This window comes from Suillus plorans, assembly GCF_016647745.1.
Source record: "Suillus plorans strain S12 chromosome Unknown HD556scaffold_38, whole genome shotgun sequence".
NCBI lineage: Eukaryota > Fungi > Basidiomycota > Agaricomycetes > Boletales > Suillaceae > Suillus > Suillus plorans.
The window spans coordinates 4,836-27,143 of record NW_024537422.1 but is presented as its reverse complement, the minus strand read 5'-3'; the positions used below and the strand labels follow the sequence as shown (position 1 = coordinate 27,143).

Below are 22,308 nucleotides of genomic sequence, written 5' to 3'. Positions count from 1 at the left end.
GGAGTTGCTTCCTATCAAGATCGGCTCTCGGAAATGTGACGATATTGATTGCGCTGTCAATGCATTCCTCCAAGCAACCTCGAAGGGGGGGTGACAAAAATAATAAGATGAGTTGGCATAGCGTAAATGAGCGCTATGCTCGCAATTGTCAGCGAGAACAGGGGGAAGGTAATAATAAGAATATCAATTGTGGAGCAAGATAAATTTACATCGGACACCAAACCAACAGAACTTCTCGGAAAATGCCTTAGGGTCGTAATGGAACTGTTGGCGAATAAGCACCGACTTACCTTCCTAAGCACAGTCAGAGTCATGATCTTGATCCTCTGTCGTATTCCGTTTGCGTGTACGGGTCTTGCTCGGCCCTTCCGTCTTGCTCGCTTTCTCCGTCTTGCTCGCTTTTTCCGTCTTTTTCGCTGCGTGACTTCGCACTAATGAGGTGATTTCATTCACCAACGACAGTTCCGCCTCGAGGACTTCGCTATCGTCGATCAAAGAAAGGCGATTGAGAGCCGATATCTCCTTGGTCCATATTTCTGTTGCTTCGAAAGTTGGGGTCTCGAGAATGAGAGGAATGTCTTGCGTCCGAGGGTCGGACACAATGTGCCTGAACGTAGAAATGCCAATATGACCGCTATAACGGCGGTAAAAACGCCCATTTTATAAAGAAGTAAGGATGGGGCACGCACAGTCCAATATTTTCATGTCGATCTTTTTTTGACCCGAGGGCGGCCTTGGAGTCATTTAAATGCAACCCCTTGAGATATGATAGTCCAACTTCGGTGTCGAACGCGGAGACTGTGTGATTCAGGTCACGTTTGTGTTTCATAGTTCGTATCTGTAGAACTCACGCGTTGCACTAGAAAGTTACATTAGCTGGTGTATGAAACGAAATAGTCGACAGACATACTCCCATCCAACTTTTGTTGAGATGTCGTATCCCTGAAATCACGGTGAAAAGTTTGCGAGACAGAGAATGAAGCCCTTACTGCAGCGAACGCATGACCTAAATGTCACTTGTCAGTAAGAACAAGCACAAAAGGCTGAGACGAACAGGTATCAAGGCAAACGCCTACTCGTGTCTTGTCCTCGACGTGGCCGATGATCTCCTTCAGCTCTGAAAACTGAGAGCCTATGACATTTCCTGAACCTGCCTATTTTGAACGATGAAGTGAAGATAGTCGATATTCCAAGCCGTATAAATGCACACCATGTTCTCGATGACAGTTGTTATATATTTCGTCATTTTGTGAGCGTTGTTGATACATTCAGCGATCAGAGCTATCGACTCTTCTTTTGTGGCCTGCCCAACGGTCGAGCCTGGACTTCAGTAATGTGGGCTCGATGTTGACGGGAAAGGGTTAGAATGATGAACTCACTGGAAATTATACAGCTCAAGGCCAAGCTGTTCGCACCGCTGAAGATCGTCAAGGAAACAGTTGAACGATTTCTGCCTCTTCTCCCTAAAATCAGACAATCATCATCATAAACCCACAAATCAAAGAGGAGAGCTCGTACTCACTCGTCCGGGTTTCCCAGATTAACTAAATAACTACCATGGGGAAGAACGTGTTTTGGCGAATACCTAAACTCTTGCATTCGACTCTTGAACGCATCGACGCTTTCAGCGGAAAGTGGTGCGGAATCCCATTTTCGTTGAGACTTGACGAATAGAGCGAATGCGTTAGCACTGTACGGGGTTAATGTCCAACGTTCAGCACTTCCACAAAGAGAGACTAGCACGAAACGCGTCTCTCACCCAACTATCGCTGCATTTCGAACAGCATTCTCAACCCCTCCTGCAGCTGATACATGCGCTCCGATTTTCCACGAACCGGAGACACGTACTGGAAAGTCTTCCGTCAAAGGTTTATCCTCCGTCTTTGTCCGCTTCTTGCGGCGCGGGGGTTCTTTCGTGGCTAGAAGTTTCATATTTAGTCACCAACCAGGAGATGAAGTCGGTTCACAGTCTCACAGGCACCATTATCTGACTCGCCTGCTAATGCTGTTCTTCGACGTTTGGAGGACTCCGGGTGAGAGTCGGGTGACGTCAAAGGAAATGATGCAGCGACGGCAGTAGATCTTCTAGTCTGAACCATAAGGTTCGTCGGAATGAGAACCCTTGTTTGCTTGAGTGATGAGAACGATGTGCAGGGTGCAGGTCTGATATGAGATAACGCTGCTAGCATCCGATTCCAAAAGTCGCAGAATTTGAAAGTCACTAGTTGTTCTATGTAATACGCCCACGGCATTTCCCGGCCCCCCCAACAACAATCTACGACTTTCGAAATATTTTATGTGGATCACAAGTTGCTCAGAAAAATAAGGTGTAGACGTATCCTGACTTCACTAAATGCGAAGTGTTTCAGATAAATATAGGTGAGGGGGAGGCGTAACGTAAATGGCAGGCAGGGGCTGTTCCATGAAATTATATCATTCTCCAGTGAACCAGCTGGGAAGTTCCGCCGTTTTCGCGAATTCGAATCATCATGTTTGCGTTCACATTTTTAGAACACAGGGAACATGTTGTAATAGGGGTGAGTGATTAGATCATATTGCCGATACTCTTCGCAAGAGGGGGGGAGATACGACATTGTGCAGGAGTTGACCGTTGATCGGTCGACGTGAAATGATCCGATGGTGGTTCTGTGTCGGGTTGATCCAGATTGCAACGGCAAATATTGAATGGACCGACTACTTACTATCGTGCAGCTAGAAACTCAAGGGACTACGGGAGATTGCTTCTGTTTCTAATCGGGAGGCTGCATGCATATAATTTATGTATGAGGCAACTGTGATCAATCGCCACGCACCAGCAACGACCATTGAAAACTATGTTATGTCTCGGTGGGGCCTTTGACACAGACGAGTACTTTGTCTTCCTCCAGTGTCTTGCACGGCGACCGCTATCGCCTATGACAAACCTAACATCCCGGTTCCTAAATATCAATCCTATAAATTCATCCAACATTACATTTCGTGATACGAACCATGGAACTTCCCGGGGATGCCCCAGCAAGAATTATTCCCCAATTTGATGCCGGTATCGCCATTAATATTCTGGTTAATGTGCTTCTGCATTTCTAACACAGGGTATATGACACTTAATGCTGGCTCCGATAGCGCACCTAAAGGGTATTTCCACATCACCTGAGCTACTTCGCTCCCCGAAAACTCGGTATGCCCACTCATAACGCGCTTTCATATCAAATTTCGGAACTGTAAATCTCAGTGAGGTCGGATTACTAGGGGGATCGGTGCCTGTACGTCTTCTTGCGACATAGTAAACTCGTCATGAATTTTTTTAAGCGTGTGTATGGGATTCGACAGAGCGAGTTCTACCCGCCAAGACAAAGTTGGTGATGATTGGGGTTAATGTGATGGGGTATCCACGGGCGGGTACATGGTAGATGGGTGATTAGATCTCCGAGGGTATGTGGCGTACCAGCACGTTATGCATTCCGTGTATGACAGTAGTAGTTGCGGTACCCTATTTCACATGAACATCATATAGTGGCAGGTGGGACAAACGAAGCGACTCACGAGGTTTGTATTTGTTGATGAATGGGGTATGTACGCTGAAAGGCGCAGTAATTTGTATAAATCGCAAATAAAGCGACGGTCAAGGACCTCGCGTTTACTACGGACTTGGCATGAGGGCATGACTTGAGAAGAAATCACAGCCCGAGGCTGTACATAAAATTTGATACGTAGTATGCGCAGCGAGTACTAGGACGTCGCGCAAGAAAACTAGGGACATGAGGGGCATCGTGTTCGTTAGGTCATAAGATATAGTAGTACGAAGCTGTGCATAAGCAGTCAGGGAATAGTTGTAAGGAGATAAGACCTCGTGCCTTTCCTATTTGAATATGTGGATGGGCTGTGTATACCAGTCTTTCGTTAAGGACATCACAACGGCAGGTTGACTCGGACATGTAGTCCGAAGCTAGTGTCAGGCCGACCTTCTACTCATAAAGTCAGACGTCAATGAATAAAGACCTTGGAGAGCGCAACCTTGCTTTCTTTGTGAGTGAAACGCCCAGGGCATACCGACTCGGAGAGGGTGAGAACCAACAAGGATGGGTGAATGAGTAATAGGGGTGGAGGAATGAAGTATATGTCGGGGGGAGATAGGTAGGTGCATAAGATGGAAAATCAGAATAGCGAAACCGACATGATGGAGTAAGGATCGGATATTTGCTTCGGCGAGGCCCGAAGTTGAAAGAAGGGGAATTTAAAGGAATTAGTGCATTGGAGGAATGATGATGGGAATGCCAGCAAGGTTTGACCAGGTTCTACTACATAAAGAATTACTGAATCGATAGCTTGGCTGGATAGTGACCGGTGAAGGGATTTGGTCTAGAGCAAGTACTAGCAGTAGTATCGCCGTCGAGTGCGGTAGTCGGACACTCGGGACCGCTTGAAGTTAAGCCTAGCCTAGAACTTTAGGGCGCCTATTGAACAGTACTTTAGTGAAAAGTTCTAGACTCTTTTACCGACTAATTCTTCCATTGATACTTACTTGATCACCACTACCATCGACGTCGGCGAGCGTGGGTTTGAAGAAACCGTGAGTTTACTTGTGTTTGGGTTTTGACCTTTACAAGATACACCCTTGCGATTTGAATAAATCAATTGGTACCTACAGCCATGCACATGGACCACCACCACACCTCTGCAGCTAGTACAACAGGTCCTCCTTACTCTTCAGTTCGTTTATTTGCTTCACATCAGTTACCACCACCACAAGTTCAGCTACCTGCTATAAACCTCCCTCAGCGTGCATCAGCCACAACGCTCCCTCCCATGGCTGCAATGAACTCTTCGCCCTATCGCCACCCTTCTCCAGTATCATGGGGTCCATCATCGTCATCAATCCATCGCACTTCAAATTCAAGAGAGGATGTATCAATTCATTCACAACGAGAGATGAGGCAGATGAAGAGAGAACCCACTCACCAGATCCACTCAGTCCCCCCACTCAAAGAACAGGAAGATACCATGCCAGCAACAAGCGATTTCGTTAAAAAGCTATACAAGTACTTCTTCTCTTCTTTCTTTACCGTCACGACTTTTCATTTTTGTCCTACAGAATGTTAGAAGACCATACCTTCTCCCATGTCGTCTCATGGGGACCACAAGGTGACTGCTTCGTCGTAAAGGTCTGTATTCTCTTCCAATTACTATCACTTCCATCAATCTTCGTTCACTCAGGACATGAACGAATTCACAAAATCTATCCTCCCACGCATGTTCAAGCATTCAAATTTTGCCTCCTTCGTCAGACAACTCAACAAATATGATTTTCATAAAGTGAGCCTTCGGATCTCGAACTTCTTTCTTTCAATCCTTTCCCCCTTCCGCTGTTCCTTCTATTTTTATACCCCTACACCTCGAGTTCTCCATCGTCCCCTCCCATCACGCGACTTCTTGCATCCCCCCTCATATCGCCTATCAAAGGCAATACAATCTCCTTTATCTCAGAGATCCGCATTCCATTCTACCATAGGAATCCCCCATCTCCAACTCGGCCTTATCCGTCGATCTTCGGTTCGATCCGAGGCTTCTACTACCGCCTCTACCTTGTTCAAGACATCCGACAGTTTTTCCGTGCATTGGCACCCTTTTCGTAATTGGTCGTTGCCACAGGGGTCCTTGGCGTGACTTGGCACAATCACGTTGGTTCCCTCTTCATCTCCGTGAAGGCAGCCTCCAAACGCCATACATTCCTCCAGCCCGTGACAAGAAGTACTTGCTACACGATCCACCACTCCACCTCCTTGCCTATCTTACCTCCTCTTGACCTCGTTCTGTTCTCCCATACTAATCCTTCTAAATCAGGTAAAAACATCCGATGATGCCCAATTTGGCGAACACAGCTGGACATTCCGACACCCTGATTTCCATGCCGACAGACGCGACGCCCTCGAAAACATAAAGCGCAAAGTCCCTGCTGCACGTAAATCTATTCCTTCCGCCTCTAACGGGGGTCTCAGCGGTGGCAGAGGAACAAGTTCCGGCAGCCCCGTCCCAGGCGAAACTACTAACGCCGAAATAGCATCTGTGCAATCGCACATCAGCGTCCTGCAAAACTCGTACCAATCTCTCTTTTCGTCGCATGATACACTTTTGACATCCCACGAGACTCTACGAGGACAGACTGATTCTTTACTTGCCTCCCATTCATCTTTACGCGCTCAGAATGATAATCTTTTCGCTACGAATGAGAGTTTGAGGAATCAAATCGGGAGGGCTGAAGAGCGGATTAGGGTGTTGGAGCGTCAGTATGGGGACGTACTTGTTGAGATGGTCAATTTTCAAAAGGGGATGGCGCAGCAGGATGGCTTGATGCAGGGATTGATACAGTATTTTTTAGGGGAGGGAGGTGAGTGTCTTTGATTGTTACTTTATTTTTTTATTATGTCCCGTCCCGTCCCTTCCCTCTCCGCTTTCCCATTTTCCCCTGTACCTTTTCAAATGGCGATCCCCCGTGGGGGATTACCCCGGTGGAGATGAATATTCGTTTGTTTGCAATGCGCTAGTCGTGGTTGTATAATCTAGGCATTGATGATGAGGCCTCGATACCCAGTTTGATGGGTCCATGATGTTCAGTTGATGGGTCTACTAGGCACCAAGGACGCGGGTGCATCTTTGCGCTGGTAACGGGCCTGATTTTCTATGCCTGGGCCTGTCCTTCTTTTCGTGTACTTGTGTTTTCCCTCATTAATACATATTGCTGTCCCCTAGGTAAACCTAAAGACCCCTCAGACGCTACCTCCCAAACCGCCGCCGGGTCTTCTACCACCGCTTCAGCACCCCTCGCTCCAGCATCGGTGTCTCAGTCTACTGTGTCTCAACCCCCACCTCAAACTCCCATCCGCAGCATATCTCAAACCTCAATAACACCCATCGCACCTAGCATGACTCCCAGCACACACCCGCCGCCTTCCCTCCTGGCATCCCACTCACAGCAGTCCATGGGCCAACCTCAACCATCGCCCTTCCTTGCATCTCCTTCAAACTCAAATTCATTCTCCATGCCTTCCTCACACGCACGCAAATCCATGTCAATGTCCCAGCCGCCTCAATCGGCCTCCCTCCACAACCCATATTCTCTCCCCCCTCCCCACCCCCATCAATTCGTCCCAGCTCAAGAACTCGGCCTTCAAGATCCAGATATGGTCGCGCGGCTGAGTCTGGTGCAGATGAATGAAATGTCGAGGCGGGCTGCGAGCGATGCGGAGTTTAGGACCCCGACTTCGATGCCGAGGTCGGGTTCTGGTGCTTCGGGGTCGTCTGCGGGTGAGGAGATGCATATGCAGAGGACGAGTGGGTCGCATTCGCATTCGCATCGAGGGGGGCAACAGCAGCAGCAGTCGCCATCACAAGCGTCAACGCAAGACGGCAACGCTACGTTTATCCTTCCCCCTGATATGAACTGGGACGCGCCAACGACAATGCATGAGGGACTGCAGGTTTTTACGGTTGGTCATCTGTTGCCCCGGAGTAGCGCGGACGATCAGAATGGGAATTGGATGTTCAATGTTACTTCTTCGACGGGCGCTGTGGCTCCGCCTGCAGAAGGTGAAGGTGAAGGCGAGGGAGGGAACGACAATGACACCGACAACGACAACCTACCATCGGAACCCGATCCATATTCTGAAGAAGTCGTACGTCCGACGTTGTCTAATGGACAATCTCAATCTTCGACTACGCCTACGACTATCCGTGTTCGACGGTCTACGTTCGTGCCAGGATGGGCTGTTCCTCCTAGGGTGCTGCTTGTGGACGACGACGCGGTGAGCAGGAGATTGAGTAGCAAGTTCCTGCAGGTATTTGGATGTATGATCGATGTTGCTGTGGATGGCGTTGGAGCTGTGAATAAGATGAACCTTGAAAAATATGATTTGGTGTTAATGGCGAGTCCTTTTTTTCTCTGTGTATGTTACGAACTAATTTGATGTTTTCAATTGGGAACGCGACAGGACATTGTGATGCCCAAAATGGACGGAGTTAGCGCTACGAATCTCATTCGCCAATTCGACCACATGACCCCCATCATCAGTATGACGTCTAATTCAAAACCGAGCGAGATTATGACGTATTATTCATCTGGGATGAATGATATTTTGCCCAAGCCGTTTACGAAGGAGGGGTTGTTGGATATGTTAGAGGTGTGTTTTTTGTGCTTTGTACCAAGAGCTAGGGATCTATATATTGATACGGCTGCACAGAAGCACCTTATGCACCTTAAAGTTATCCAACAAATGTCGAAAGTACCACGTTCGCTCGGCGTCCCTCCTCTGTCAGACCCATCTTTTAGCGAAGCACTCGCGGTTGGGGCGTCGCAATTACAACGACACACTTCAGCGTCCAATCCCAGTTCCTCATCTAATTCATCCTCCTCTTCTAGTCTGCATCCGATGGGAATGTCGGGGTACGACGATGATGGACGGATTAACCCCTTAGCTGGGATGGGTCTATCTGACGAGCGATACGCAGCGATTCTCAGAGATCTCGTTACTCAGGAGAGTTTTTCGGGCGTGGGAGTGCCCGAGGGCTTTTCGTTCGGTCTAGCAGGTGCCTTAGGTTCTGAGATGGGAGGGGAGAAGCGGGGATTGGATGACGAGGGCGATGGGAGAGAGGGGAAAAGGGGACGGTTTGAGATCATTGAGTAAGTTTCATCAGAATGGATACCAGTTTCGGAGACGCTTTTTCTTTGATGCCAATCCCATGGACTCTTACTTTTGCGAGCGTTTGGGTATGGCGCGTTGTCCACTCGTACTTCTCACTTTCCTTTACGTATTCTCGTCACGTCATGATCTTCATACCTCATGTTACCATGCTTTACTTTGCGCTTATGCCCGTCTTCATGATATCATATCCTACGCTTTCGTTTTCAATTTCGCCCTTGTATCGAGATTGTTTTTCTTCTCTTCTTTTTTTTTGTTCTCTGTATTACCACTGTACTCTGTTGCTGTGACATATCATATACGAATTTAGCTTGTGGAGTCTCCAGATGGGTTAATACGTCGTGGTCTCCTAGCCAGACCAATCGAATATCCCTTCGTATTAAGATTTTATGGTATGTTCATGGATGCTTTCCCCATGGCATTAACGCAAACACTCCGCCATTACCCTGCCGCATCGGGAATTATCGAGCCTGTCAAAAAGGCCAAACAACATGATGCAGTTACCTGAGTCACGTACACACCCTAGATTTTTCATCTTGCCTGGTGAAACTAAGCTCATTTTGGGATAGTGGGTTCTTGCCCGCGTGAATGTAAGTTCCGATATATGCCGTCAGCAATATTTTCAATCGATAAAGCTCCTTCCTGGCAAGTATTCCTCATCGAAGATCTGATCGGTGAACTGGTCCGGGGAGCACTCGAAGGTCAGTTTGTTTACACCACACGTATGGATAAGGCAGGTGTCAATGCGTGGTTCTGGTTAGGCAGAAACGTGGCTCAGCTGCCAGGTCTTGGCTTGAGATTCCAAGATCTGAGATCGATACTTATCATGATAATAGGACTTTTGCGCGCGAAGGTTTTGTGTACCCTTTTGGCCTTTCAGATAAGCTTGAGTCATCGAGACTTGAATTGAAAAGGTTACAGCAACAGATATCACAATTAAGGGCACAAAAATAATATGGGGAACGTAAACAAGAAGCGTACGAGAAACATCAGCACAAGAAGAGTCACAAAATCACCGACGCAAAAGCATCCAGGATTATGCCGAGAGAATTTGGGCATTATACAGCTTCGCATACTCCCCATCGCCTTCGATCAGTTGATGATGCGTCCCTCGCTCGACCACGCATCCATCCTTCATACATCTGCCACGAGGTATCAATTTCATCTGTGGCTAGCATGGTGTTTTTACTTACATGATCTGATCAGCCTCCTTGACAAGATGGTGGAAGCGGTGGGTGACAAGGATCATCGTCTTTCCTTGGCGGACATGGTTAAATTGAGAAAGAATATCGCGTTCCGTGATAGGGTCCAAAGACGACGTGGCTTCATCGACTACGACTAGTCTGATGTCTGTGTGATTAATCCTCATAAAAGTTCTAGCCCTGATGACGAGGCAATGAAAATGAGTAGCTATGACACGGAAGTAACGGCAAAGTACGTACGCTGCAAGTCGTTGTTTTTCACCACCTGTCACCACTTGTTAGTCAGTGAAAACGTGTACATAAACCGCAAGTACAGACCTGAGATTGTGACTGTCTGCTGGTTATGACGCGCCAGTTCTTCCCGTAATCTCTCAGAGATAGTGCCATAAGCTCCGTCGGCCCACGCGTTCCCGATGTCATGAGTAGGTTTCACCTGTGTATCAGAGCCATTCTGCAATTTTGAAACCCAGTTCGTGCAACTACCCATTTTGGCTGCTTCTTGAATTTGCTCATCGGTCGCATGAACACAGGATGGCAACCCAAGGCATATGTTCTCCTTCACAGACATGGGAAACAACAGGGGAAGCTGGGGCAAGAATGCGATTGATGCGCGCACATCATCGGAATCATACGTCGACAATGAATTGTCGTCAATCAAAATTTCCCCTTCAGTAGGATTGGAGAGACGCGCAATGAGCTTCAATAACGAAGATTTCCCGCTGCCATTGACACCGACAACAAGAACAAGCTGACCAGGAGCAATTTCCAGGGTGACATTGTCAAGAGCTTTGTGACTGCATTTCTCGTAACGAAGGGATACTTGTCTATTTATATCACATGCATCAAAGTTAGCAACGTCACCGCATTTGTAGCATGAAGCTCACCGAAAAGATATTTTCATCCCATCCGACGAGCTACAATATTGTGAGGGATCTGGATAAGACATCGGTCCATTGGATATTTTGCTCTTGTAACCGATAGCGTCGTAGAGCCACTTTGCCTGAAGGCACAAGCTCTTTATCGATGTATTCATTCCATATTCGCCGATGCTTAGAGAAAGCCTGTTGGTCGTTTGTTGCAGCAGAGCAACTGCCATCACAGAAGAAGGCGAAAGTCGATGAGGCAAAACCAGCGCATAGACCGCCTTGAAGTGTGTTAGTACATCCGACGAGTAACATCCGATAACTTACGAGTGGAAGGTCGAGGGTTAAATTGATTAGGAAGTCCCAGTACCACCTTCTGATCAAACCACCTGCCCAGGGAAACGGTTCAGTCACAATTTCATCACCGAGCTGCTTAGTTGACTTCTGGTATTCTGCACAACCCGTTAGCATAGGCACGCTTAAATGAACGTTGTCTTACCAGAGTGGAAGCTGTTGGTGGCACCGTTGAGTATCAGTTCCTCTCGATATTGAGGTGAAAATGCCAGGTCGTATAGAGCTTTCATTTGCTTGAAAGGCACGTTGAGTGTATAAAAGATGTATCCTACCACGAGTTTGTTTCAGAAAATAGCAATAGTCCTCAGTGACCACAAACCTTGAGTACCGGTAACATTCGATGGTGCCAACCAGCGGACGAGCGGATGAGCAATGCAAAATAGAAACAATACCTCTCTCTCCGGACTTGGTTTGTGCAGTACTGCATTTATCAAGACAGCTACTTGCGACAATAGGGAAATGGTGGTGCGAGTGATGTGAAATAAACCTTGTAAAAATGACGAGCCCGGTACATCCGACGCAAAGTGGCCCCTGACGGGAAATATTGTGTAACAATCTAGGAAATCTTATCACAAAAGGTTTTGAGAAGTGAACGAAGATCTATACCTTGCATCGAAGACACATCCACACGCATACTGGCTGAAAATATTGTTTACGGTCTCAATATGGATACAATTCTCGATGGATCGCATCACCTTCAATGAGCTGGGGAAGGAAATGAGCTTTCAAGCGACTATTGATGATATCGTTCACATATGCTCTACAGGTAATGATAAGCCAGCCACTCGAACAAAGAAATCACATGAGCGTACAGGCAGCGACTGCAAACAGGTTCAACGATGGCGCAGAGGAACCCTCCGTAGATGACAATATCAAGTGAATCGTGAGGCACGTTTCCCGAGGACTGACCCTCGACCTGCATAGGATAAGTTTCAGACATCGGATTCGGGCTCATCACTCACAAAATTGATTATGGAACTTAAACAGAAAAGAAGTAGTGCATCGGAGATGCCAAGCCACAGCGTGACGCAGATATGGCCGATCAACAGCCCAGGACCTAGAAAATATATTTCTCCGAGAAGCCTTCGAGCGTAGGATAAGTTGGTGAAGGAGACAAAATACTGTCCAATCCAAGCTCGAATGTCCGATGTCCAGTTGAGAGGTGACGGGCTTTCGTAGGCAACGGTATATATGCCGTGACTCAAGATTCGTGGTGGGGGGTAAGGGGAAGGGACTACATCCAGAATACAAGAAATCATCGGTTTCTTCTCGTCGGTCATGATCGTGCACGCGCGAGAATGGTGGTCTCTGGAAACTATTTGATCGAAGGTACGTATGCTGGGGAAGTATTTATGTGTCTTTTGAAGGACACACACCGCCTCTTAACTCGTGCCACCGCTACTCTTGTGCTTCGTGGATGAGGTGGCCAATAAATGAGAATCTGTGATTCCTGGAAGCGATCGATTTGACATCGACAGAGTGGTGCCACGAAAGGGCCCACAGATCCACCACCTGTTGCGACGCAAGTACGGATGCCAGATGCCAGACATCCCATAAGGAGAAGGGCTGTGAGGATTCAGGAGGGTGTTGTGTGTCCCAGGAGACAAAAGTCCGACACCAATAGGACAATGTATCCGTGACTGGTGCTTCTCCAAAGTCCTACTAGGCCAGTATGGCCGCATGCCAGTGTGCGCGGGTACACACAATAAAAAAATGTTTTGGCCATCATAATAGATGCTCCTTGATTTCTTGTGAGTTGGTAATATCCAGAAAGGCAGCTTCTTGCAGGTGATATGCGTCTTGTACAAATCGCATTGCACGAGAAAGGATCATCGATGGCCATATCCGAGTCAGCCCGAGGAGGAAAACGACCACGAACCTCTGTTCGAACAAGTGTGAAAATACTCGTGGAGAAATTGTCAACAACAGTTCATTTCGGTCGTTGAAACTTGGAATGCCATCATCGCGCCCACAAGCAGCTTGCGTTTGTCACGATGTTTTCGGCTAGGACAACGCTATGATCCAGCAGCGGGGCCGAAAAACCTGAAACTAGCAAATCACTTCCCACATATGGCTTGAGAATAAACATGGACGCTAGCTTCATAAAGTCGTTTGAGCTAGCTGATGGTCGGGCAAAAACTTGATGTCATGACCTTCAAGTTAATGAATAATGCAACATGATGACCCGGGCATGTGAAAATTTTGGTGATCAGTATTGTGTTAATAATGGGAAACTACGGACATCCTGGGCCAGCGTGTACATCGAGGACACACCGTCGAGATTGAATCGCCGGTCACACTTGGGTGCACAAAACAAAGAAGAATGCAAATTGTCGAGACTCCCTTAAAATAATATTACGTACTAGCGTTTCTCGAATCGGAAGCTGTTGTACACCCAAATTTACTTCCGCGCCAAATTTGAATTGTTAAGAAGTAGCAGTACTTGTTGTTTCATAGTATAGCGAGTTTTTGTTGTGTGCTTGAAAAAAAAAGGCCACGTTGCGGCCCTGCGGAACTTCACTGTAACAGACGTTGTCAAGGGGAAGGCTCTTCCTGCCCGATTTACATACAATTATAGATAGGCCGCAATACCGCAACAAACCTGATCTATATTTCCTTTGTGTATTTCAAACAAGGGACTGCTTTGTACCCTCCGGATTCAACCACGAGTTCATTTTCTCCCATACATCTTCCTGCTCCTGTGTCCACTCTTGTGTCTTTTCTCTGACACACGCAGCGCACAAGCCCTCGGCAGCCCAGTCTATTTGCTTAATTTGCTCAAGCATTTCGAGTGGTTTGCAGACGCCAGAGTCAGATATTGCGGGTGTTATTACAAGCAACATCCATTTGTCCGCAAATACATCTGTACATGCCATATGAGGAGTTGCAGGCTAAAATAAATAATGAATTAGCACACAGGCTTATGGTCACACGAGAACGGATCAAGTCATAAATAAAGTAAATCTTCCAACGTTTGGCACTCAGTATTTGATGAAGTGTATAACAACTGAAGCCAGTGGAACATGTCAACAGAGTCATCGTTTGATTAGGATCTCATTTCCCGATGACTCCCCACAAGTCAAAATATTACTGCGGTGGCTACTTCCTCGGAATCAGATAACAGGAATACGCACTGGTGTGAACAAAACAGGGGTGAAATGCTCCACGATGCCGGTCATCAGGCTTCTGCACCGCTTAACATCTGCAGGGGGTAGAACGAGGTGTGGCGTTGAGGATGACCCTGGCAAGCCATTTGATTTGATGGAATTTTCCAAGTCATCATCCTCAGGTTCGAATTCAGAAGTCGTGACAAGGCTGTAATATATGCCCTTTCTGATCTGGAATAGTGGAATCAGTTTCTCGATAATTTGTGCCGAAAACCTTGGAAACGCCGAGCGAACGAAGAAAGGTATTCGACGACAGTGAATGCTTTGTCCTCCGATCATAATTAAAACGGAATAATCACCGAGACCTAGCGGTTGCCTCCCTCCAAAAAAGGACCGCAGGAGTTAGACTCTGGCCCATACACAAATTCTCCGGAACAATAAAATTGCTCATGAACAATAGGAACGAGCCACCCAAGCATTGATAGTAACATTCCCAGACGCGAGGTGTACACACAGCCTGAAGCACAGCATGTAAAAAAATCAGGCATTTACCATGCAGTAAGGGAACCCCCTTGGGACACTACATAATTGCCCGCCACGCGTCGGGCACCGCAAGATGCTCGAAGGACCGAAGAGCATGCACAAATATCTGACTGGTCACTACAACAGGAAGGAACCTAACAAAAAAACACAAAAACGACAGAATGGAGATGAACCCACCGAGGAAATCTGATACGAGTGCGCAAGTGCCAGTGCCTCTTCTAGATGGTTCCTAGGATGTGCGAATGGCTGAGGCCCCTGTGGAAACATCGACACAAAGTAAGCCCGTGCTGACATGTGCACACCAGGCAAATCAAGCTGATCTGGGGAAGAGACACGCAGGATCGCCGCAACATGCGAGAAGGGTGCTTGAGCGGAAAGAGGGCTGCAGGAGCATCAAGATTGTTTTCTATCAGTTCCACCACGACAGAATGCTCTCACATATCATGGTATAGATGCTCCAGCAGCGCTGTCAAATCTTGGACTTGAACACCGAGTTCTGGTGGAATCAATACTTCAGAGTCGGCGCTGATCTCGCTATCAAGCATCCTTTGAACAAAGCGAGATTGTCGACGCAGTAAACTCCCATGCAACTTGAAGCAAACCTCCTTATTGCTCGTGCTGCGTGATCGAATGACGATGGAGCCATCGTTGAACCAGTATGTAGGATGCTGTCTGACGTTGTGTGGCTCGGTGGTCATGGTCGTGCATAAGCTTGCCTTGTTGCCTGTTGTGCGCCACGATAACCAATATGTCAAGCCTGCAGCCAATGAGACGGGAATGAGTGTGAACAGCGCTCGACGGCTAGAGGCAACGTTTGTCAAGTTTGCCATGAGAGGTCGTGGCACACGATGTGAACGGCGTCGTCTCACGGAAGCAAATCTTCGACCTCACTCTGGCACCGTAAACACCATGATGTCAATGCACTAATATTAATGGACCTACTTACGAAGATACTCATGGTCCCGAAGGATGTGCATGTTAATGACATGAACGACTTGAATGTGCCCAAGTCATAACTGTGCACGGTGCACCCTTCATGTATCATGAGTACAATACTGTCTAAGTACACGAAACACTGAGACGAGACAAAAAGTACTAGTACAGCACTTTGCTCAATCTTTGTATTGAATTCAACAAGACATCGCCTTGCTTTATGACTTTGTCGTATTGTGCGTTCTTGAGCGATGGCCGCGTCGTCTCCACAATACCGTGCACCTTGTCGATGGTGCAATGCAGACGCCCGTTAGCAATAAACCGTGAGAGCTCACTAGAAGAGATGCTCAGAGACAAGGGATATGTACGTGCAGATAATACATGCCTGTCGACAAATTCGACGCTGACGCCGAATGCACCGCTAAGACTTTCAAGAGTAAGACTGCGGTAGGACTCCAGAAGTTGGCTGTATGCCAAGATGCGCATCTCTCGTACATAGTAGCGGGTATGAGGCGAAAGGAGTCGCGAGGGCAGGAGATACGTCTGTTCAAGGGTCGCTGTGGGAATGGACACGGCATGTCAGTCGACGTCAGACAAGTATAATGTGAGGCTAGACAAGGGCCTCGGAAGTGGGTTGTAAGTATGAAAAAAACGTACCGAGTGCGACGAAGAATTTTGCGTAATGACAGTCGTAAAGGTTGTTTAAGAGGTCTCCAAGGATCGGAATTTCGGGCAAAACGGAGATAACCTCTGGTGCGGTGATGAGCTACAGAAAATATGATCAGCAGTGAGAAATATTAGGAGAACAAGCATACCCGTTTCTTGAGATCTACTCGTTTGAGAGTGAGAGCGTTTATGATGATGGTGAGAGCGACGAAGTCGTTGTACGTTGTGAGTTCAGTGGCAGTGAATGTCGATAGTGCATCGAGGAGAAGTGCGCCACCAGCCTTAAGCTGGCGGATGGATATCATGTGGAGCCCGCGGTAAACCTTTAGACGATTACGCCTATCCCAGTCACCACCCTCCTCGATGAATCTGGATGATATGTCAATTCAATATCGCGGCAAAGGTAAAGCTTTGCGATAGCGCACCTTTCTGCTTTGGGGAGGTTCTCAGTGATAAGGCCATTATCACCGAAGAAAAATCCCAGTCGGATGAGAGTGAGCACAATATCTATCCTCGAGCCAAGGCCAGGTGTTTTCTCAAGGGCAAGCTTTTGCGCTGCGACTGCGCCTTCCTTTATGTATAGATAATATTCAGTACCTGTATGACTTGGCATAGGAAAGACGTACCTTGTCACCAATTCGAGTTAGATGATTGGCTCTGGCTTTCAAAGCGTCTGATATCTCAGATTCTCCCTCTTGCTTCTCCGCCTCTGCCAGTCTCTCGTCTAGCTTCTTGAGCTCTTCCTCGTTATCTTTCTCCATCGATTCGAGCAATGCAGAGTCAGGCGTTAGAGCACCTGAAGATATTACTAACTTATAATACGGCGACATTTCTGCATGCACCACAGATCAAGTCAATAACATTAAGATGACCTCATTACTTACTGTCTGCCTTGATTCCTTCAAGCAATTGTTTTCTTGCATTGTCGTGAAGTTGCACGAGCGTTGGTGAGATAAGAGTGAACAGGTGCTGCGGGAGGCTGAGATTTGGTATCGGAATGATTTCTTCTGCCATGGCTGTCAGTGTTAGGGAGCTTTCCTTGGCTTACCTTCGACGCGTCAGTCTCAGAAGTTCATATTCCCACGGTGTGAAGACGCGTCACACCTATGAACGCTTTCTACTATAGTACCATCGGAGTACCATAGCCGTAGCCAACACTGAACCATGGCATCTACTCAAGACCTCCTCAAGCAAGCTGCAGATCTCTCGTCCTCTAACCCAAAGCGTGCAGAGGAGCTTTACAAACAAATATTGAATTCTACGGGTGTGTTGAACAGTGTATGTCTTGACTGGTGCTAATCATGCTCTCAGCATCAACCTCCAAGGGATCGGCAGTCAATGCCGACAAGGAACAGTCTTTGCGTGACCAAGAGTTAGCCTTGATAAAACTCGCAGAGCTCTATCGAGATCAAAAGTGAGTCTTGCAAAGTCTGTTGTTTTACGCAAGCCTCATTCCAGACAGAGATGCCAGTGGCTTAGCGCAAGTCATCACACTCTCGAGATCATTTATGTCTTCAACTGCCAAGGCAAAGACTGCTAAGCTGAGTGAGTGCCTTCTATTCTTGACCTGCTATACTTCGTTAATGTCTCCCTGTAGTCCGCACGCTTCTTAATTACTTTAACTCTATTCCTAACAGCCGGCAAACTCAGATCGATGTCCTAACCGACAACATTGAGTGGTCAAAGCGCGAAAAGCGCATATTCCTCAAACATAGCTTGGAAATTCGACTCGTTTCCTTGTAAGAAACACTTCTACTTCTTACGACAATGCTGATCATTGGTACAGGCAGCTTGAAGCACTGCAGTACAAGTTAGCCTTAACGCGAATCGACGCACTCTTGACAGAGTTGAAAAGGTTAGATGACAAGATGATTCTTACCGAAGTACACCTGCTCGAGAGTCGCGTCTACCGTGGCATTGGAAACCTGTCGAAGTCCAAGGTCAGTCCTTCGAGTGCCATCCCGATATTCTCATTATGTGCCCTTACGTCCGTGAAATGCAAAGGCTGCCCTTACTTCCGCCAGGACTGCTGCAAACTCAATATATTGTCCTCCTCATCTTCAAGCAGCGTTAGACCTCCAATCTGGTGTTCTCCATGCCGAGGACAAAGATTACACTACTGCATATTCGTATTTCTATGAGACTTTCGAGAACATGTCGTCGCAGGATGACCCAGCAGCGCTGAACGCACTCAAGTACATGCTTTTGTGCAAGGTCATGTTGAATATGGTGTGTCATCACTGATCTTCACTGATCGGTCATTTGATGTGTGTTCCAGCCCGAAGATGTAACATCACTTCTCTCGATCAAACTCGCAGTGAAATATGCTCAGCTCCGCGAGATCGAGAGCATGCGTGCCATAGCGCTTGCGCATCAGAATCGAAACTTGTCAGATTTCGAGAAGGCCCTTCGGGATTACAAACACGGTATATTATACTCCATTTACACAACTTGTTGTTAACTTGTCATTGCTACACAGAACTCTCGTCCGACCCTACTATTCGCTCACATCTTGCAGCGCTTTACGACACCCTTCTCCAACAGAATTTACTGCGTATCGTTGAGCCATACTCGGTGGTAGAGATTGACTACGTTGCCAAACAGGTCGGGCAAGGACGGCAGGACGTTGAGGCCAAGTGCGTATTGAATTGTCTCTGTGAAAAGTAGTTAATATCGTGTTTTAGGCTATCTCAGATGATCTTGGACAAGGTGTTCCACGGCGTGCTGGATCAGGGACGAGGATGCCTGATCGTATTCGATGAGCTAGAAGCTGACGTGTGTCCTCTCTTCTCACTCTTCTCATTCATGCTCATCCTTTTTCAGAACACGTATGGTGCAGCAATTGGTACCCTGGAACAAGTTAGCAAGGTCGTAGACTCGTTGTATGCCAAAGTACGTCTGTTTATTGTTCCTGGCCGCTGGTCTATGCTTACGAATATCATTCAGACTGTCAAGATTGCATAGATGTAGTTGTTTATATGTCCTCCTTCCTACACATGAAATTCAACACGATACGTATACTTAAGAGGGGGAAACGGCCACACTGTCAATGGTAGATATTTCCGCGCTCACTCGCGCCGATCTGAAGCCAAGTAAGTGGTTGTCGCAACTCTATGCCTAAATATATTGCAGAATAAGGGACGAGTAGAACATGAGACAATATTTCAAAGTAAGGTCTAACAAGGTCAAAGTCAACTTGCGCTGGCTGCTGCTGTCCTCGTTGTCAAGTCTCAAAACACACCGAGGTGACTTCTCGCGATCGACATCGACCAGTGAAATCTCATCCAAAATTGAAGTCATTTGCTCATCTTTGATGCAATGCCGTGCCCGGCCTATCTCGGGAGTTGCTTCTTGAGCCGCATTGTGGCACAATCAGTACTGATGATATTCATACATATCCAGTACAGCATCCCTCGTTCCCAGATCATTATCGCCACCAAATGCTATGGCCTTGTCGCAAATGATCCTTCCATCCTGTCGTTCTTCTCAATAACCTGCCCGAGTACGTCAATCAATCTGGCCTGTCTCGCGCTGCAATCTTCAATGCTGTCAACGCGTCCCTCGCTCATCTCGACACCTCATACATCGATCTCTTGCAGATACACCGCTTCGACCCTTCAGTCACCCCTCAGGAAACCATGAAAGCCCTCCTGCTATTACTCAGGCCGAAGACACCCCGAGCCTTCTGCAGCATCCTCTTGATGCTGACGTGGATCCACGCATCGCGAGCCTGCACGCAATGTTCCCAGATTTAGACGACTCTCTACTGTGTGTAGACAGTGTTCTGTCAAGTCAAATGTGCTGAATGATGTGCAGATCATCTGTACTCCAAAGTGTCAACGGTGACCAGGATATGGCAATTGACACACTGTTGGGGATGAGCGATCCTGATTATATCTCCCAACCAACACCACCACCGGAACAACGTAAACCTACTCAGACTAATCTAGACGAACAACTCACTCGACATCTTATACTCGAGGAAGAGCAAGGTGCACAGAATCAGTGGCGCCCTCCGCAGCAGGGACAAGGGCCCCAATCCTATCAGTCGAGGTGGTCTGCTAGTCGCGACCGGGGAGGTGGAAATGAAACCGGAAGGTATGACAGTATGGCGCAGGCGGTTGCTCCACCGCAACGGGACACTATGGCAGAATTTCAAGATGGTTTCAACAAGATAGCAGAAAGTACGTATTTCAATTCTCGTACCATAGTCAGTAACTGACTTTGGAAACCACCAGTTGGCAAGAAGACATTCTCTTCAATTGTTTCAAAAGTCAAGGCGAAGATACAGGAATACGATCAGGGCCAGGGAGCCTCCAGGTACGCATCCCTTTACGTCTGTCACCAAAGGTTGTTTCATTAAATGATAACGCCACTTCCATTGACATTCGCTTCTTTGTTTAATATCTAACGAGTCTTCGTTACAGACAAGATACACAACCTACGTGGGGTCAGACATCTCAACCCTCATGGGGTGGTGTACAACCCACGCAGCACCAGGAATCCTACTATGACCCCAATACACCGGGCGAAAGCGGGATTCGTGGAAGCGGGTGGCAATCTCCTCCCCGTCCTGGTGGAGGCAACTCAAATCCAAGGACGAACTCCGTTCCTACTCTCGCTCCAAGCGCGACATACGCTCCTCCAAACTTCGTCACTCAGACTGTACCGAACTCTGCGTCCGTTGCAAGCAATAGCCCAACCTATGCAGGGTCATCGACGTATTCCCCGCCGAACACAGGCATGGGCACGTCCCCTCCTCCCGAACTTGTTCGGCGGTCGGGTGACACCCCAAGGCCGCCGTCCACGGGCGTTGGTACCCCGAGTGGCATAGATGCCAGTCAGTCATGCTCTTCCCTCCCGCTGTTTCACGCCTAAGCTTACTGGTTCGGGCAGGGAGGGGCGGGGGGCACTCTCTCGTTCGTTTCTTTTGTGTCTTTGTCTTTGTCAGCTTTTAATTTTTTTTTCTTTTTGTTGCACCTCAGGCACTTGGCGTGGGGAAAAAATGATCCAAAAATATTCTCATACACCGCTTTGCTCCGAGCCATTCCGTGGTCTCATCGCATCTTCTCCATCAATTCTCGCAGAGATATTTGCAAAATAAGCGAAAAACATCGGCGGGTTTTGTCGACTCGGTTCTGCAACACCAACCAGCAATTGTGGTTGTGTAGTCCATCCCGTGGGAAGAATCTCCCGAAAATGGACTCGCTTTCAAATCATAGAACACCTCCTCCCTTCCCCGTCCATCGTCTCGGCGCATCTTCTTCATCCCATCTCATCGAGATATATCAAAAATATGCGAAAAACATCGGCGCAATCAGCTCTCGCTACAATGCATCTCTCACCAAAACAACCTCTAGAGCAACCACCCCTGCGACCTCATGCGACTAATGCAACTTCACACCACACTCTTCAGAGCAACTCAACCATGCAACCATGCAACTTGGTGCAACTCATGCAGCCACAACTCAGTCGACCTCTTCTTGAGGCAACCAAACTTGGTGCAACTCATGCAGCCACAACTCAGTCGACCTCTCTTGAGGCAACCATACACTGCAACTCAATCATAAAATGCAACCAACCAAAATCCAAACCAGCAACCAGCAACCAAGCAACTCAACTCAGTTTGAGCAACTCAATTCATGTGACTTCACCATGCTCTTCAGAGCAACTCAACCATGCAACCTCAAATTCATGCGACTGCAACTTCACCACCCTAGCAACTCAACCCATGCAACCAGCCCGACTCAATTCACTTTCCGATGAACAACAACAAATGAATCTCACGCAATCCCAAAGGTCTCCCTCTTTGAGGCTAAATCTTTGTCTTGAGAAATTCATTCAAGAAATCCTTGTATTAAGGCGTTGATATCATAACTCTGTATAGGCTCAATGCGAACAAAGCTGGGCTCATGTCCTTCGACACAAATCATACCAGCCCCATTGA

The 22,308-nt window shown here is 47.5% G+C and overlaps 8 protein-coding genes across 8 annotated transcripts; 4 read left to right on the top strand and 4 right to left on the bottom strand.

The window, feature by feature from the left end:
* Positions 1-294: 294 nt before the first annotated feature.
* Positions 295-2,099, bottom strand: HD556DRAFT_1432678 (xylose isomerase-like protein; the record flags this gene model as incomplete). Its single annotated transcript, XM_041305147.1, has 9 exons — positions 295-634; positions 690-798; positions 911-1,006; positions 1,055-1,154; positions 1,211-1,325; positions 1,380-1,463; positions 1,523-1,690; positions 1,760-1,919; positions 1,976-2,099. The coding sequence occupies 9 exons, from the start codon at positions 2,097-2,099 to the stop codon at positions 295-297; spliced, it is 1,296 nt and encodes a 431-aa protein (XP_041158796.1).
* A 2,839-nt stretch (positions 2,100-4,938) lies between these two features.
* On the top strand, positions 4,939-6,399 carry HD556DRAFT_1239616 (winged helix DNA-binding domain-containing protein; the record flags this gene model as incomplete). The annotated part of the gene is made up of 5 exons (XM_041298060.1): positions 4,939-5,039; positions 5,093-5,162; positions 5,215-5,313; positions 5,842-6,081; positions 6,229-6,399. 5 exons carry the CDS (start codon positions 4,939-4,941, stop codon positions 6,397-6,399), a joined length of 681 nt encoding a protein of 226 aa, XP_041158795.1.
* A 1,058-nt stretch (positions 6,400-7,457) lies between these two features.
* Positions 7,458-8,678, top strand: HD556DRAFT_1239761 (SKN7, two-component response regulator; the record flags this gene model as incomplete). The annotated part of the gene is made up of 3 exons (XM_041298067.1): positions 7,458-7,940; positions 7,986-8,174; positions 8,235-8,678. The coding sequence occupies 3 exons, from the start codon at positions 7,458-7,460 to the stop codon at positions 8,676-8,678; spliced, it is 1,116 nt and encodes a 371-aa protein (XP_041158794.1).
* A 988-nt stretch (positions 8,679-9,666) lies between these two features.
* HD556DRAFT_568998 (P-loop containing nucleoside triphosphate hydrolase protein) lies at positions 9,667-12,540 on the bottom strand. The gene is made up of 12 exons (XM_041310978.1): positions 12,075-12,540; positions 11,925-12,028; positions 11,808-11,872; positions 11,719-11,751; positions 11,432-11,668; positions 11,258-11,380; positions 11,086-11,210; positions 10,780-11,039; positions 10,214-10,719; positions 10,136-10,160; positions 9,887-10,075; positions 9,667-9,835 (listed from the first exon to the last, which is right to left on the bottom strand). The coding sequence occupies exons 1-12, from the start codon at positions 12,390-12,392 to the stop codon at positions 9,730-9,732; spliced, it is 2,091 nt and encodes a 696-aa protein (XP_041158793.1). The 5' UTR covers positions 12,393-12,540; the 3' UTR covers positions 9,667-9,729.
* Positions 12,541-13,739: 1,199 nt separating this feature from the next.
* Positions 13,740-15,460, bottom strand: HD556DRAFT_1239767 (uncharacterized protein; the record flags this gene model as incomplete). Its single annotated transcript, XM_041298070.1, has 4 exons — positions 13,740-14,003; positions 14,247-14,450; positions 14,940-15,144; positions 15,201-15,460. 4 exons carry the CDS (start codon positions 15,458-15,460, stop codon positions 13,740-13,742), a joined length of 933 nt encoding a protein of 310 aa, XP_041158792.1.
* Positions 15,461-15,671: 211 nt separating this feature from the next.
* Positions 15,672-17,436, bottom strand: HD556DRAFT_1380883 (26S proteasome subunit RPN7-domain-containing protein). Its single transcript, XM_041303240.1, has 7 exons — positions 17,246-17,436; positions 16,988-17,193; positions 16,787-16,932; positions 16,511-16,730; positions 16,353-16,461; positions 16,081-16,252; positions 15,672-16,029 (listed from the first exon to the last, which is right to left on the bottom strand). Exons 1-7 carry the CDS (start codon positions 17,373-17,375, stop codon positions 15,858-15,860), a joined length of 1,155 nt encoding a protein of 384 aa, XP_041158791.1. The 5' UTR covers positions 17,376-17,436; the 3' UTR covers positions 15,672-15,857.
* An 18-nt stretch (positions 17,437-17,454) lies between these two features.
* HD556DRAFT_1380878 (proteasome regulatory particle subunit) lies at positions 17,455-19,432 on the top strand. The gene is made up of 11 exons (XM_041303239.1): positions 17,455-17,625; positions 17,673-17,775; positions 17,824-17,906; positions 17,959-18,100; positions 18,148-18,301; positions 18,366-18,590; positions 18,640-18,787; positions 18,841-18,997; positions 19,046-19,136; positions 19,185-19,253; positions 19,308-19,432. Exons 1-11 carry the CDS (start codon positions 17,526-17,528, stop codon positions 19,323-19,325), a joined length of 1,290 nt encoding a protein of 429 aa, XP_041158790.1. The 5' UTR covers positions 17,455-17,525; the 3' UTR covers positions 19,326-19,432.
* A 575-nt stretch (positions 19,433-20,007) lies between these two features.
* Positions 20,008-21,382, top strand: HD556DRAFT_568758 (uncharacterized protein; the record flags this gene model as incomplete). Its single annotated transcript, XM_041310977.1, has 5 exons — positions 20,008-20,129; positions 20,178-20,545; positions 20,600-20,681; positions 20,789-21,280; positions 21,347-21,382. Coding segments are annotated over 4 exons (1,023 nt in total), but the record flags the coding sequence as incomplete, so codon positions are not given.
* Between the last annotated feature and the right edge of the window lie 926 nt (positions 21,383-22,308).

Excerpts from the sequence above, each read along its gene's own strand:
- HD556DRAFT_568998 (XM_041310978.1), bottom strand. The coding sequence starts at position 12,392 with ATGACCGACGAGAAGAAACCGATGATTTCTTGTATTCTGGATGTAGTC. Across the intron at positions 11,040-11,085 it reads TAACCCTCGACCTTCCACTC|GCGGTCTATGCGCTGGTTTT; the intron begins GTAAGTTATCGG and ends ACACACTTCAAG. Across the intron at positions 9,836-9,886 it reads AAGGAGGCTGATCAGATCAT|ATGTATGAAGGATGGATGCG; the intron begins GTAAGTAAAAAC and ends ACCTCGTGGCAG.
- HD556DRAFT_1380883 (XM_041303240.1), bottom strand. The coding sequence starts at position 17,375 with ATGGCAGAAGAAATCATTCCGATACCAAATCTCAGCCTCCCGCAGCAC. Across the intron at positions 17,194-17,245 it reads TGAAGGAATCAAGGCAGACA|AAATGTCGCCGTATTATAAG; the intron begins GTAAGTAATGAG and ends TGGTGCATGCAG. Across the intron at positions 16,462-16,510 it reads GAGTAGATCTCAAGAAACGG|CTCATCACCGCACCAGAGGT; the intron begins GTATGCTTGTTC and ends TATTTTCTGTAG.
- HD556DRAFT_1380878 (XM_041303239.1), top strand. The coding sequence starts at position 17,526 with ATGGCATCTACTCAAGACCTCCTCAAGCAAGCTGCAGATCTCTCGTCC. Across the intron at positions 17,626-17,672 it reads ACAAATATTGAATTCTACGG|CATCAACCTCCAAGGGATCG; the intron begins GTGTGTTGAACA and ends TCATGCTCTCAG. Across the intron at positions 17,776-17,823 it reads GAGCTCTATCGAGATCAAAA|AGATGCCAGTGGCTTAGCGC; the intron begins GTGAGTCTTGCA and ends CATTCCAGACAG.